This window comes from Odontesthes bonariensis, chromosome 20 (genome assembly GCF_027942865.1).
Source record: "Odontesthes bonariensis isolate fOdoBon6 chromosome 20, fOdoBon6.hap1, whole genome shotgun sequence".
NCBI lineage: Eukaryota > Metazoa > Chordata > Actinopteri > Atheriniformes > Atherinopsidae > Odontesthes > Odontesthes bonariensis.
The window spans coordinates 28,223,564-28,239,189 of record NC_134525.1 but is presented as its reverse complement, the minus strand read 5'-3'; the positions used below and the strand labels follow the sequence as shown (position 1 = coordinate 28,239,189).

The 15,626-nt window shown below is 37.5% G+C and overlaps 1 protein-coding gene across 3 annotated transcripts in view; it reads left to right on the top strand.

Annotated features, from left to right (window-relative positions):
- Positions 1–15,329, top strand: part of arhgef4 (Rho guanine nucleotide exchange factor (GEF) 4) — an 80,789-nt gene extending 65,460 nt beyond the window's left edge. For 2 of the 3 annotated variants that reach the window (XM_075452889.1, XM_075452890.1), the window contains 9 exons: positions 5,770–5,949; positions 6,386–6,586; positions 7,400–7,579; positions 7,936–8,168; positions 8,978–9,107; positions 9,206–9,337; positions 12,086–12,329; positions 13,354–13,431; positions 14,337–15,329. In XM_075452889.1, the coding sequence (XP_075309004.1) occupies positions 5,770–5,949; positions 6,386–6,586; positions 7,400–7,579; positions 7,936–8,168; positions 8,978–9,107; positions 9,206–9,337; positions 12,086–12,329; positions 13,354–13,431; positions 14,337–14,491 (1,533 nt within the window). In that variant the 3' untranslated portion in view covers positions 14,492–15,329. Of the gene's footprint in view, positions 1–460; positions 1,550–5,769; positions 5,950–6,385; positions 6,587–7,399; positions 7,580–7,935; positions 8,169–8,977; positions 9,108–9,205; positions 9,338–12,085; positions 12,330–13,353; positions 13,432–14,336 lie in introns of those variants that run through there. The other variant, XM_075452891.1, reaches the window with a different exon arrangement.
- Positions 15,330–15,626: the final 297 nt, after the last annotated feature.

The following is a 15,626-nucleotide window of genomic DNA, read 5'->3' as shown; positions in this document are numbered from 1 at the left end:
TCATTTCAAGATTAAATAATGTTATTACTAACAACCACCCATGCTAATTAGTACCAGCACAAAAGGGACCAATTTGTAAGCCAGTGTTTAAAAACTAATTTTTTTTTAGTGAGAACAAATGGACTTTAATATAATACTACACTATATGTATTTACATATGTAACATTATTACAACATTCAAGATTATAATCCAGCACATGGCACACACAAACACGCAGATGCTATTTCCCTTGAGATTGCTCCACTATTCTGCATGGCCTCCTCTGTACCCCTCCCTGTATCCCTCTCAGCCCCCACCCCCATTCTACGTGTCTGGCTCCCAGGGGTTGCTATGGCCTTGCCTCAACTACTCTGGTATCCAGGATATGCCGACACACTTTGCATTCTGATTGGCTGCCAGCTATGTAAGGGTGGGCACACCAAAAAAGGAAGAAAAGGAACGGGGAAAAAAAAGAAAAGAGGGTGATTCTGGTTATTAGATGGATGGATGAGGTAGCACGATTCAAGGCAGAGCACCATTTTAGAAAGAGCTCTTATCGGAGATAGAAGGTATTGTAATAGAGAGAGAAAAAGAAAAAAGCAGAGGGTGTACAAATGTCTGATTGGTTTATTGAGTGATAAAACAGAATGTAGCCTATGTATGTAGGCTAGAGTGATCGAAAAAACATACTGGAAAACAAGCGGATAGATAGATAACAAGAAGGGGCCGGAAAAAAAGGAGAAGGCATGATCGTGTACCGGAGAGATGCAGCATCCCCTCCACCAGCTATCGTCCTGATATCCTGACCAAAAGGGAGGGTGACAGAAGAGCCAAAAGGAAAAGATATTCTACACTGGTTGCAGATAGAAAGAAGAAAGAGAGGGGAGGTGCCTGTGCCACAAAGAGAAGGAAGGGAGTCGAGGAGAGGGGGAGTGCTCAGCAAACACAATAGCTTCACTGATTCACTCTCACTGATATAGATAGGCACCGAGCCTCCTTTGGCAGGCCGGGGCAACGCTGGGCATCGGCAAAGTGGCAGGAGAAGCAGGGGAGGTGACCACCGGAGCTGAGCAGAGGTGGAAAGCAGCACTACAGGACAGCGACGGAAATAGTCGAGGAAGAGGACAAGGTGACGTGGTGTGGTGTGGAGGCTCAGCACTCAGGGAAAGGCGACGGGGTAGGGGTGGTGGTGCTGAGGAGGAGGAAGAGGCGAGGGGACTGATGGCTCGCGGCAATGGCTCTGGAAGGTGGAGCAGGCAGAGGATGGGATTCTTCAACACCGTGCTGCGCTGTAACCTACCCCCAGAGACCCAGAAGGTAGTGGTGTTCCTCATCATGATGCTGCTCATCGTTATCAACGTTGTGCTCATGTTCCTGCTGGCCTTCCAGTAGAGTGCTCACAGAGACTAATATTCTTACACACATACACAAATGGAGATGCACAAATGCAGACACTTGCTTCTAGATGGAAGAGGAGACCAGATACACTGAGACTCAAGAAGAACTGCCCTGTTAATGACCAGGCAGCTCAGATCGATGGGTTTCCAATATGGCAGCAGGAGAACACAGGTACAACCGGGAGGAATGGGAAGATCATTTAACGTGAGAATGGATGACGTGTGTTCATATGTGTTGTCACAAATAAGTCAAATGTGGTGACCATTGGTCATTAGTTGTCCAGGCTTTGAGTTTTTTTTTTGTCTCAGCCCCTTTACAAGGAAGGAGTTGGTTTGCTGCATGAGGGATGAAGATTGTGTTATTCTACTGTATGTATTTGAAATGTCTCAAACCCATTAAAAACTAATTACATCCACATGTTATGTTCTAGGTGCTGGATAAGAATGAATGGAAAATGTAAAAAAAAAAAGTCTGTAAGCCTTTAGTAACCTTCTTAAGGAGTTTTAGTTGAACCCTTTAATGCCTTGCTCTTCCATTTGGTTGAGCACATTGTGAGTGACTGTATTTTAGCTTACTATTACTTTAATCTTTATAATGCTCTAATCAAGTGTCAGTGAAACAGAAAGAAATACTTCAATTTTTAAAAAAAATTTGTTGAACAATGGAGCTCTGTTGCAGAAAAGAAATGTACATGCAGGATAATTTTTTTTTGAGTAAGCAACAAGCAACACATGTTGAAAATCGATGAATCAAGCATTTTAAAGCAACTGTGGTAAAACAGAAGGCTTTCAGGTGACATAACAAGCTGTGCTAACTTTGTTACATGTTCTCAACTCTTAGGTAAACATGACTTACTGTGCTCCGAACATGTGTGACCCTTTTGCTGCTCTCTCTTTTGCTGTTTCTTCAAACTAACTGATTCAGAGAGATGACAACCCTTCCTGAGCTCGATTTTCCCCAAGGTTTCTCCCCGTGTTTTCTGCTCTCGGTTTCCAAGTGCTGCTCAAAGGGAATTGTTGTGTTTCTCTCTATAATATCATAAAATCTGAACCTTACTTTGTGAAGTGTTCTCAGATGACATATGATGTGTTTTATGAATAAAACTGAATTGAATTGAATGAATTACTATTTGGCATTTTGAATAGAACTGAGCATATAGGTTTGATTTTTGTTTTTATATGACCTGCTTATTTTATAAAAGGCTGAATGCAACCTTAAAAAAGACTCTAAATTACTCTAAAAATATCAAGTTGCAGCTTGCAAACAGTAGACACTATGATTTAGAGTAGTGTGTACTCATACTTAAACATTTTCTGCTTGACTAAATAAGAATGTTCAAGTTGTTCAGGTCGATATGATTGATATCTCAGGATACGGTACTGAAGGAAGGTGCTTTAGCGTCACAATATCCTTCATGCAGAAAAAAATGTAATTATGGCGATGACTGAAAATGTGCTCTCTACTCCTGGGTTGTAAAACAAATTAATTTTATCTGAATTTAGTAAATTTGTGAAATGAAGTAAGTCAATTTGAAGGACACATAACAGCGTAGATAACAAATAACAAATGTTAACAGATATGTTTGTTAAAGGGAAACTTCATCATCAAGCAGCCTGAAATAAATTCATTACCTGCACACACATTTATGGAGATTAATCAGCCAAATTCAAATGACAGCAAATTAATTTTGAGCAGGGCTTGTTATCAGTTTATTTGATATAATCCTTTACACTCAAATGATGTATTCATATATTTATCTCTTTGCTGCCGAATCTATTCTTTACATCAGACATTCATAGGGAAATATCCCACCAACCTGTTCGGTAGGGGTAAAAGGAAAGTGAGTAATGTAACACAGATTCAGAAGATGGCAAGAATTATGAATATTACTTTACAGTTTGTCAGCATGAAAATTATCACTAAACTGCTTACTGCAGAGTTTTTTTGAGTTTGCAACATGTATACACTTTAATTTTCATAGTAAGTGGCTGCAAACTTTACTTCAAGTAGTATTGTCTCAGACTCAAGCACATACACACTTTTTTGATAGTGTCACGTGAAAACATCAGTTAAATTTCAAAGAATAAGATGTAAATTAAACCAGCTTTTCCAAAACTGATTTTTGAGTCCCTCAAACAAGCCAGTCTTCACCAGGAGCGTCCTGGTGATTAGGGCAGCCAGGCTTTAATTAGATTGTGATTTAGCTAAAATAATAAACCAGTCAGAATAATTCTGCAATGTTTTACTTTCTGTTTTAAACAAGGATCATTACAGTAAATATTTATTGAAATAGATTCATTCATTTTCACAGTTTCACTTCAGGTCATACGTATGTGCATGTTTGAACCCAAAAAATGCACTTGTCTGACCCAGGAAGAACCTGTTTGTGCCTCATTCAGCAGTTTATTGTAGGATTATAGGGATAGGTGACAGTGCAGCAACCGTGTGTGTGTGTGTGTGTGTGTGTGCGTGTGCGTGTGTATGTGTGCGCGCACACGGTCATTACTGTTTACTGTTGGAGCTCTGTGAGCAGTAACATAATGCTAAACATTTAAAAAAAATGCTGTATGCAGATGTTTAGTGTTACAATATCTAAAAAGAGGATCGTGTTGTAATGTAGTCAACTTAGAATACGGAGGGTAAGGCATCAAACAGGCATGATCGTGTGAATGTGTTGCTTAGCAACAGTCATATTGTCTGTATCCCTCATCGCCGTAAAGGATCAGTGTAACAGAGAGTTAGATCACAGGGAGAAAAATAAAACACTGACTTTAACAAGCCTCGAGAGGTGTAGTGTGATACATTGACATTTTCTCTTCTAGCATTGGAGGCGATGAGTGTCTGAAAAAAGGGGTGAGAGCTGGGTCCACCAGAATTTGTGTTGTGTCTGCAGAAAAGAGGGACAGAACAGCATCCTGGAGGCTATTGTAGAGCTTTGGCCCATGTTGCGGTGAAACTGGCGGTGTGTAATAGAAATATGATCACTGCAGTGTCTTCATCATCAGCACTGTTTCAGTCTCCCACTGGTCTCACCCTCTTTCTGTCTCATCTTCATTTGTCTCTCATCCTTCCTCTTCCAGATAATGAATTCCTGTCTAAGCCCACTTCCATCTTAGCTTCTCATTGATTTCTCATGCAGACATGCGTAATGTCTGCTGCCCACTTGGTTGCCTATGTCTAAATTGAGGGACCCTTGAGACAAACGAGAAAACAAACAAACAAGAACGGTCAGAGAGACGTATGTGTCTTAAAACCAGCTATGACATTATGGAATTATGGGGTCAATAAAAATCTATTAGCACGTAAATCTCAGACAACCTGATTACAGTAAAAATGCCTAAAATTGAATTGTTTTAGTTAGCAATCTTATTCACTGATGACAGCGTTGTATGCTCATTACATTCTTTTTAACTGTTTCATGTTGTCAGGGGAGGTGCAAGACATAATGCTCTATTCTGAATGTGTAAAAAATACATGTAGAAAATTTACTGCGTTACTGGGGCAACTTCTAATCCTGTCATCTTGTAGTCTCTTTTGTGTTTCACCCTCTCTCAACTCCTCTTTTTCTTTGCCACGACAGTTCTCCCTGCTCCCTGTTTTTCCTTCTCCAGCTTTCTACTTCTCTTCATGCTGCTCCTCTTAGTTAAGTGAAATCATTGTGGAATTCACTTCACTGACAAGAGAAACAGAAGCTGCCATATAAACCTATTAATGCCATTTTGTATATAGTGAATACTTTTTAATACAGCAAAGTCCAACTCTTTCAGAATAAGAGACATTGTGACAACTGTAATCAAAATAATAAAACGCATCAGTTAGTTTAGCAGGCAAATTTGATAGCAACTAAAAAGAGAGTCAACTTTAACAATTCATCACTAAATAGTTTGTTACTTACTTTAGTTGTTGTGCTCAATTTCCTTAGAACCCTCTACCAACCACAAAAGATGCTTTGTCACTCTTGACTGTAGATGTGAGGGGAGCAAAGTCTTAGTAAAAGCATACCTTGTACCATCTGTGTAGTTTGTTTTTCTGCTCTCCAGTTTCTGCTCTATGGATATCTCTGCTTCTCCACTTTCTAGCCAACTTTGAGTTTTGCTCTGTCCATGTTGTCACCTGTCATCTTTGTCACCTGGCTTACAAGCAGCTTTTTTTCTATCTCTGCCTTGAACCTTAAGTGTTACTGTGGATCTCCCCTTTGTGGTACACACCCATTTCTTGCAAACTCTACACCTCCAGTTTGTAATCATGTCTTTCTGTTAAAAATATCTAGTCTTATCTAGTGTTAAAGACAAAGCTTTGACAAATTTTCTCAGTGGGTGCATTGCCATGTGACCAAACTAGAAATGAAGTTAATAGAAACACGTTTCTTTTCTGTGGTGCTACCTCTTCAGTTGATCAGTGATGGCAGTGTGGTCTATGCTGAGGCCCTCTGGGACCATGTCACAATGGACGTCCAGGAGCTTGGCTTTAAGGCTGGTGATGTCATCGAAGTAGTAGATGCCACTAACAAGGAGTGGTGGTGGGGCCGCATCATGGACAGTGAGGGCTGGTTCCCTGCCAGCTTTGTACGGGTGAGAGAGACTCTTTCCAGACTGGTAGTACAGAAATGATCAGCCATACGGCTTTTATTAAATTGTTTTATTCATGATTGCAACTGTTAAACAGTTATTTGAAGCCTCAGTTTATTATCCTATCTGTCATTGTTTAGTAAAATGTACTAATTCATTTTATTTTCATTTTCATCAAGGCCTGACTTAAAAAAATTCATGCGCTACATTCTTACACAAGGATCTATGTTGAGAAATTTCAAAGAAACGTTTTTGCAAGTTGTGGTAATTCAAATGCTTTGTTCTCATTAAATCAATTGCACAATTGTAAACAAAGAGCAATTATAGGCTGAAACTGGGATTCACGCTGATGTTTTTTGGAAAGAAAGAATAACAAAAGAGTTTTTAAAAGATGATCCTGAAAAACAGAAATGTTTTCAACTGTTATCTGTATTCTCAGTTGCGTGTGAACCAGGATGAACCTATGGAGGAGTATCTAGCCCAGCTGGAGGAGGCTCAGGCTGGAGATGAGGACCGGGCAAGTCTCAGCTTATTGTTAGGACCTGGTTTACCATGCAAAGAACAGATGAGAACCAACGTCATCAATGAGATCATGAGCACGGAGCGAGACTACATCAAGCACCTGAAAGATATTTGTGAGGTCTGGATTCAGTCATGCAAAGGCATGCTGTCATTTCTTGTCTTGACAGTTCCATTAAACCTATGTCTTAACCATAAATAAAAAAAATTCTGATTAGCTGTCAGCTCACTAAATTTCTTCTTGTCAATAGAGAGATGAAAGTTACTTTTTTTAAAGTTAATTTGATATCATTAGAAGAAGAGCTCCACCTGCTGTCTAACAAACACTGTCTAAACCGATGGTGAGGTTTGGTCACTCATGCACTCGTTAGGAATTTCCTTTTGAATTAGCTGATTTTTTGCACTATAAATTAACACATACCCTCCTGTTAGATAAGGATATTTAGTCTTGTGAAAAAAAATCACCTTCTTTCACAGGTCAAACCATGCTAGAAAGAGCTACATCTCAGACTGTGCAAACTTCAGTTAGAATGTTAGATGTTAAAGTTCATGACAGTAAAATTGAAAAAAGTAAACAAACAGACAAAACCTACGACAACAATTTTGGCTTATTTGTAAGGATTCTAGAGAGAAAGTCACTTTTCCCAAATAAAAGAAAAACATAGCAGCACAGCTCAGGTTTGCAAAGTTCCTTATGAAAAACCCAGAGGACTTCTGGAACAGTTGGGACTAAAGTAAAGATGTTTAGCTATGATGCATATCAACCAGAGAATGTAAATCAAAAGTAGACATACCACTTATTGAGTAATTGAAAAATATATTTAAAAAAATGATCTTGACTATCTTACTGTCTAGTAAGATAGTCAGTGTTTAATGTTATGAAATGGTTAAAACTCTCTGCAGCACATTTAGATTCTATTTCTCTTTCTCTTAGGGTTACATCAAACAGTGCCGTAAGAGGACAGACATGTTCACTGAAGAGCAGCTTCGCACAATCTTTGGCAACATTGAGGAGATCTACCGATTCCAGAGGAAGTTCCTGAAAGGCCTGGAGAAAAAGTTCAACAAGGAAAAGCCACATCTCAGTGAGATAGGCTGTTGTTTCCTTGAACATGTAAGCTCAGTCACTGAAGTAAATAAAAAAACTCAGATCCAAAGACTGATTATGTCTATGTTTGTTTTGTAGATATTTCAGCATGATGCTATAGGACTGATTTGACTGCACATATTAAATGGCAGAGACTAGTTAGTCTAAGCCTGTCTTACTTTATAAGTATTTCTTATGAGTTGTCCCATTGCCCTTTTTGTGACACCTATTCTAATGTAGTTATTAGATATACATAACTGAAAATTATACTTACTCCTTAAACTACTGTGAGTGCACTCGTAATTTACTTAGACTTGGTGAAACAATCAAGCCAAAGTATTGTTTTGACTAACCAGTTTGTTGTTGTTATTTTTCATGTGCAGCAAACAGATTTCCAGATCTATTCAGAGTATTGTAACAACCACCCCAATGCCTGCGCCCAGCTGTCCAAGCTGATGAAGATCAATAAGTATGTATTCTTCTTTGAAGCCTGCCGCCTGCTCCAGAAGATGATTGACATTTCGTTGGATGGCTTCCTGCTCACTCCTGTTCAGAAGATCTGCAAGTATCCATTGCAGCTGGCTGAACTCCTCAAATACACCAACCCTCAGCACAGGTGACTTTAAACTTGATTTTTCTTTATTATATTTTAACCTTACTCCTTTTTTTACTTTGCACATATAGTTGTAATTTAATAATAATAATTTGTCACTTACCAACAAAAGTCTAAATATCTCTTATTGGCTAGCTGGGAAAGCAGAAATGAAGCATATTTAACTGTGTACAGCAGTGTCAGAATTTACAACTGTTTTTTTCTTTGAAAGAACTGTGAAAGGCTTCCTCAGCAGTGGGTAATGATAAAATACTAAGCATGTTATGCTTTTGTGTAATGGCAACGGTACCATTAACAAAATTACTTGCATCAAGAATTTTTTGTCAGAGAGTACTAACAAAACAGCCAGCAGTTTAGGTTGACATATAACACAAAAGTCAATAGAAAAACATTTTCCTAATATGATTGCAACTCAAAAATGTCCTGGCCTTTTTTTTTACATTTCGTACTGAAAACACCAAGATTTTTAGAAATGATTTTTTGTTCTCTTAAAGAAATTGACAGAAATTCCATATATTTCATTAGTTGATGCATCTTTATTTTCCAGACAGGTCAACAGGTCAAAAGCGTCTTCTGAAAATACTGTAGCCTCAACATGTCTCTTTCAGTGAGGCTTTGTGTTGTGGGGAGTTGTTGGACAGGATTGGAGTTTTGTGGCATGGAAAAAAAAAACACAAAAAGCTTTCTATAAGTACTTGTTAGCAGTGTCACTTTTGAACATCAGATGAAAATTTTAGATGACAAAAAAGTTTTTACATTATCCTTTAAATCTTATCCTCACTGCCTATTGTATGTCATTTTCTGATTTTTAGGGATTATAAAGATGTTGAGGCAGCCTTAAATGCCATGAAAAATGTGGCCAGGTTGATCAATGAGAGGAAACGGCGTCTTGAGAACATTGACAAGATTGCTCAGTGGCAGAGTTCAATAGAGGACTGGGAGGTAAGACATGACACGTGGTTCTGAAATGGTTTCCTTCATTTAACAATTCTTAGAAGCAAGTAATAGCTGTGTGTGTGTGTTTGTGTTGATTCATGCAGGGTGAAGACGTTCTCAGCAGAAGCTCTGAACTAATCTTTTCAGGCGAGTTGACCAAGTTCTCCCAGCCTCAGACGAAGAGTCAACAGAGAATGTTCTTTCTCTTTGACTATCAGATGGTGTATTGCAAAAAGGTACCTCGTTATTTCACAGCATATGCTACATAAATTGATACTGATAAATTTATAAAAGAATAATTGTCCCTATGAGAGGAATAAGAGAACAGAAATCTGATACTGGTAGCATCCTCCTTATTCCTAATACTCTAATTCAGATAGAGTTGATTACACATTTATACTTTGGATGGCATCAAAATGTGGGCAACATTTATGTTAATTAACATTCATTTTCAAGTCAACCTTTAATCGAATTAATAAAATATAATAATTTATTACAACTTTCCGAAGCTCAAAGCTGTGACTTAACATGTCTTAGTTTTAATGATGGGGACTGTCTCCAATAAAAATTTAAGACCTCATTCCAATCTATGTCTACAAATTAGAATGAGGTCTTAGAATTTTATTTTTCATGTCAAGGATGTGCAACATCAGCCATCATCATCATCATCATTTTCACAAACAAAGTCCTCAAAGTTAATTAAGAGACCTCATTTTAACAAATAGGACAAAATGTTATATTTGGTCTTCTATTTAATGATGAAAATGATCTGATATAATTTATTTCTGAGTGAAATAAAAGTTTTTTCAAAACATTGACTTTGATGCTGTTCGGTTGATCCTTGGTTGAATGACTTAAGAGCTTAGGGTCATTGTTTTGCTGCATGACCCAATTTCTGCCAGATATATTCCTTTATGTTCCTGTGTGTCAGTTTCTTTTTTTCTCACTGTCTCCAAGTGCTGCTCAAAGAGACTTGTTGATTATATCTCTATTATATTCTAGACTATATATACATATGTATGTACTGTAATAGAATATAAATAGAAGAATAGAAAAATACTTTATTCATCCCCTGTGGGGGAAATTCAAATATATATACATATAATATATCTTCCATACCTCCTGCTTTTGGGGTAGTGTGTATGTGTTCCTCAAGTATGGGTCCTATATCAAAACCCTAGAAGTTTTAGAGATCTGCCCTGTACAGAGATATTTTGCCCATAATCTGTTGTTGGCACTCTCTGTTTTGGGTTGTTTCAGCCCCTAATGCTCTGATTACCTAAGGGACTGCTTTGGATTTCACCTTTTTACATCTGCTGTAGATCATCCATCATTCCTCAACCCTGTAGTACTTCTCAATCAATCCAAATTTTATCTTCCTGATGTTACTTCAGTGGCAACTACCACATTTATTGCAACACAAGTCTTTGTTTACCGTCACTGTTACTGGTCAGTTGGCTACCAGCTGCTTGTTTGTCAAGGACATCTTCCTCAGCATATAACACAGGAGCTTTGTTTTTCTCTGCATCTTTCAGTTGTGTGTTTCCAAGAGGTTGAGAACTTTAACCCATACTCAAGACAGATGTTCCTTTACACTGTCTCTGTAACTTTGTTTATGCCTCTCAGTGGACCATGTCCCAGATACACAGTAAGAAATCAATGTGGAGCAGTGGTCTGAAAAAATATGCTTTGTTGCCCTAGCTGTATATGGTAGCACAGTATCTTAAAATTGGTACATTTTTGTTCCTTCTCATCTGTACTTTTGATAGAATTATTCGTTAGTGTGTATTAGTGTTTTAGACTGTGGGAGGAAGATGGACTTTGCAGGGAAATCTCTTACTGTGTGTCTCTCACTCTCTTTCTTTCTCACATGCAGACAACAAATGGGGTTCAGATGAGAAATTGTCTTTGTCGATGCCATGATGCAACTAGAAAAACATGTTTTGTGAAGATTAAACTTTAATAAATCACTGATCTCTAAATAAAACAAGGAACCCACTGACATCTGTCACCCCACTGAGTGAAAACACCTGGCTCTATATTCACTTCTAATTTTGAGTGTTGGCTGCTAATTTTAGAAGTTCATATTCATTTGCCATTCACATATGTGACATTAAAACATTTTCCTCAATAATAAAAAAAAACAAGTGTAGTATTTTAGTATAATTATTAGTCACCATCAGTTGTGCTATCATTTATCTAGTTCTAGGACTTAGGAAAAACTTTCAGTCATATTTGTACAGCATTATAGAAGATTAAGGGAAATCCAAAAACTTTCAAGCCCAACTGTATTTTACACTTGAGTAGAGCACACACAGTGAAGGATTTAATTAGCATATAATTGGATTAGCCCAAATAGTGCATTCTTTCTGAATAGGAATCCAGTCACGAAAATAACTTATATATATATATATATATATATATATATATATATATATATATAGCTCCCGTGTATTAGCTCAAAACATGCTCGGTTAGTCAGAACATTGATTAATTATTGACTGATTAATTGTTAGATATAAGATCAATGTGCTAAAATATGATCTATTAATGAACTGCAATCAATTTAATAGCGTCACGCCTTCAAGACATAACCACTGAACTTAAACATTATGTCTCATATGGCAGTTGGTCCTTTCTGTACCACATAAACAATTTGACGTGATGCAGCCTTTACTGAATAAGACTTTTTAAAGGTGGTATCTTGGTCTGCCCTTTTCTTCTACATCCAGCACAATGACTACAAAAAACAACTCTTTGTTCATTGTGTGTCTAATACTGCATTTCCAAGACTTTATCATGTGTGGTTGTTACAAGATAATCAATGTTTTTTGCTTACTCTGTAAACAAATTCCCAATTTGGAATACATTATTTTTCATTAACTTAGCTGAAGGACATTCAGGCATGTTGTTACAGTATTGTGTTGTTCTCTCTATCTCTTTTTAAGAACTGTTGGCTTAATTTGCACTTTGTGTCATTGTAGGATCTTTTGCGTCGGGACATGCTGTACTACAAAGGTCGCATGGACATGGATCACATGGAGGTGATAGATGTAGAGGATGGCAAGGAGAAGGATTTTAACATCAGTGTGAAGAATGCCCTCAAACTTCGATCTCTCACTGGTGATGAAGTCCACCTTCTGTGTACCAAGAAACCTGAACAGAAACAGCGCTGGCTCCGAGCCTTTGGTGATGAGAGAAGACAGGTCCACCATGACCGAGAGACAGGTCAGATTTACAAACAGATCGTGTTTGCGCCTAAAAGAAAGACATGGTTTTCAAAGTTTGGACTTTTTGTCAGACAACATGTTTGTAAAATCAGAAAACACCTAAAAATGTATTAGGCCAAACAAGAAGTCATCTGACATTGTCTTCAAAAACAACTTTGAAATGATTCCTTCTCTGCAAACCACATCTATTCAAATTCTACAATTAATACTAGGTTCAGCAACAACAAAAAAGACTTAATATCATAATAAGGGACAGAGGGTAGCACATAGTTTTAAGGTTCACAAAGTTCTCTATTGTTTATTTAAATGATCACCTGTCATAAAGATTGAATCTTCAGCTGAATGAAATTATATTCAAAGTTGGAGGATATAAGAATAATATGTCTTGTCAATCAGTATGTTCTGATTAATGTTTATCCTCAGTATTATCAAATAAATTACGCATAGTTGAGAGTACCCATAGTCTCTATCTTCTCTAACTTCTCTATCTCATACTCGCTACTCCTGTTCCAAGCAGAAATCAGCTATGCAATATCAAGCACAAAATATCCCATGATAACATCAGTTGATTTGACACTGGTTTTACTAGGATCATACTATATAGTTTTCAATCGTCAAAAGCTTCCACTATATACTTCATTATAATTTTATATATTTGATATTAAACATATCATTGGTCGTCATAATTAGCTGGACTTGACAGTCCTGGTGAACTACTTGATTTATGTCTTTGACTGTTGCTGAAATATATCTGGAAAGTCAGGACCTCTCATGTAACTAGAGGGTTCATCCTCCTCACCCTACCTACATACAAACAGACTCACAGTCTTGCTAACAAATATCTGCGCAGATACTCAATTTCTCAAATTCTACAAAAAAAACCCAAAAAACAGTGTTTTTTTTAATTAGCTTATTTAGATTAGATCATTCTTTCAGTTTCTAAGTTTTTTCTTGAAAAAAATAATTGTTTATTGAGAAAATTTCAAAGCAAACCTTTTTTTTTTTTTTTTTTTTTTTTGCAGGCTTTACTCTCACTGAGGTCCAGAAGAAACAGGCCATGCTTAATGCCTGCAAAAGCCATCCAGCTGGGAAACCTAAAGGTATGCATTTCGGGGCTTTAGGGAACGGTAGAATTTTGAATTTGATGAAATTATTAGTAGCACATAAAGCAGAAGAAGAAAAGCACATCTCAGCTCATCAGTCCTCACTACTCTCTCCAGAGGCATGATAGAGAATGCGCTAACCAGCAGCGCCTCAGACAGGAAAGCACTGAGGGGAGTGGTTAGGCAATCTGAGAGGATCAGTGGGGTCTCACTGCATCCTGCTGGGTTTTTGTCCGACAATGCTGCGTGTCTAGGGCAAAGAGAATTATTCAGGATTTTACCCAACCATGCCACAGACGGTTCTATCTCCTAGCTTCAGAAGGTACTGCAGACTGAGATGCAAAATTCTGAGGTTCTTTGACAGCTTTTATACAAACGCCATCAGACTGTTAAACACAACTAAGTCGCTTTAACATTTTGCATCTAGTGCATAATGCGGAATGTCTCTTACCCAAAAATTGCAAGATTGGATAATACTCTTCAGATCCTTTTATTGCTCCGGGTGTTTGGTGTTTTATTACTCCTTTGGCAACATGTCCACCTCAAAATGTCTAATATAGGCTTTTTCAGCAGAAACAAATATTCAGGTTCCACTCTGTTCGTGGTTGCTATTGTCAATAATACTTCACAGTTGGTTTCAAATTGAAGGCATTTCAACCACACATTTTTCTAGTGGAAAGGAACTGATTATTTTCACCTAGCCTCAACAGGCTTCTTTATGAACTGCCAGTTGTCAAGTTAAAATTGGTAATTCCTTTTTAGTTTTCCTAAGTAATTGATCATTATTTTTTATATATTTTTGTTAATACAAATATGTCTTATGTCACCATGTTATTGCTTCATATTGCACAAAAACATCATAACTAAAGATATGTTCTGTTATCTGTTGTTCTCCTTCTCAGCGGTGACCAGACCTTACTGCGACTTCCTCCTACGACAGAAACACCCCTCCCTTCCCACTGCTTTACCCCAGCAGCAGGTCTTCATGTTGGCTGAGCCTAAGCGCAAAACCACCTTCTGGCATAACATTGGGAGACTGACACCTTTCAAGAAATGAAACAAAAATCAGAAAGGAGAAGAAAAGTATTGGAGGGAGGGGACAGGGGAAGTGAAAGAGAAGAGCTCTCTGCTCGTGCCTGAATAGACCCTTTTTAATTATTCCTCTCATTTCTTTCCTACTCGTAACATTTCCCGAATTGATAAACTGACATGTTGTATAGATGAAGATGATTATTATGAGGGGGAGATTATTTTTTGAAAGCACTTTATAGGTTGGTTAACAATCAGACTTGATAATGGTCTCCTGGACACTGAGTCAAACGGGGAAAGCGGACTCTTGCTTGATTTACTTCTACTACTTCTCAAATCAAATGCCAACTGGTATTACTGCTACTGTACTGCTGCAAGTAAGTTTGGGACTCCTGATTGAGCTGCCTCTGAAAATGTTGCCTGTCAACAAAACTGTGTTGTTTTATTTTACTGTTTTATTGTGTTGTTTTATCATTTGACAGATTTGCCAACTTTTCATAGTGTCAGATGATTGATTTTTATATGTATGTTAACCTGTGTCTGCTACTTGAAAAAAAAAAAAGGGAAAATTGGGTTGAGGTTAGAATTTCTTGTGCTTTTCCCTGTGCAAATATATAATTTCAGGATCACATTTCTAAATGTTTGTGGTCTCCATTTGTCAACATTGCGTTTTGTATTTCTCTGGTGCATTGGTGGTATTGTGTAAACATTTAATACAGTGCAGCCCAAAGAATATTTGGAGTTTTTATTCAAACAAATAGCAGCAACCCACTCGCTCCACGTACACTCATTCCTTGAGTGTGATCCTGGACTCCTCCTTATGCCTACAATGTCAGTTAAAATAAACAACCTCTTTTTTTCCTATATTTAATTTTTGTTTTGTTTTATTTTATGAAGTGCCATTTGAGGTGTGAAATGGATGACTTACAATGACATGCATGGATGTGATGAAAAAATACTGTGAAGAATATTTTTTTATCTCCGAAGAACCCTGCTATATTTAGCCAGATATACTGACGTGTCATTGTGCTAAGCTGACAGCATCACACAAACTCACATAGGTTCTTTTATCTACCTGTACTTATGATATCCAGTACTCCTGCTCTGTTTATCTGGTCTATAGTGTAATCTCATTTCAGATCAATGCAGCCCAGTGATATTAC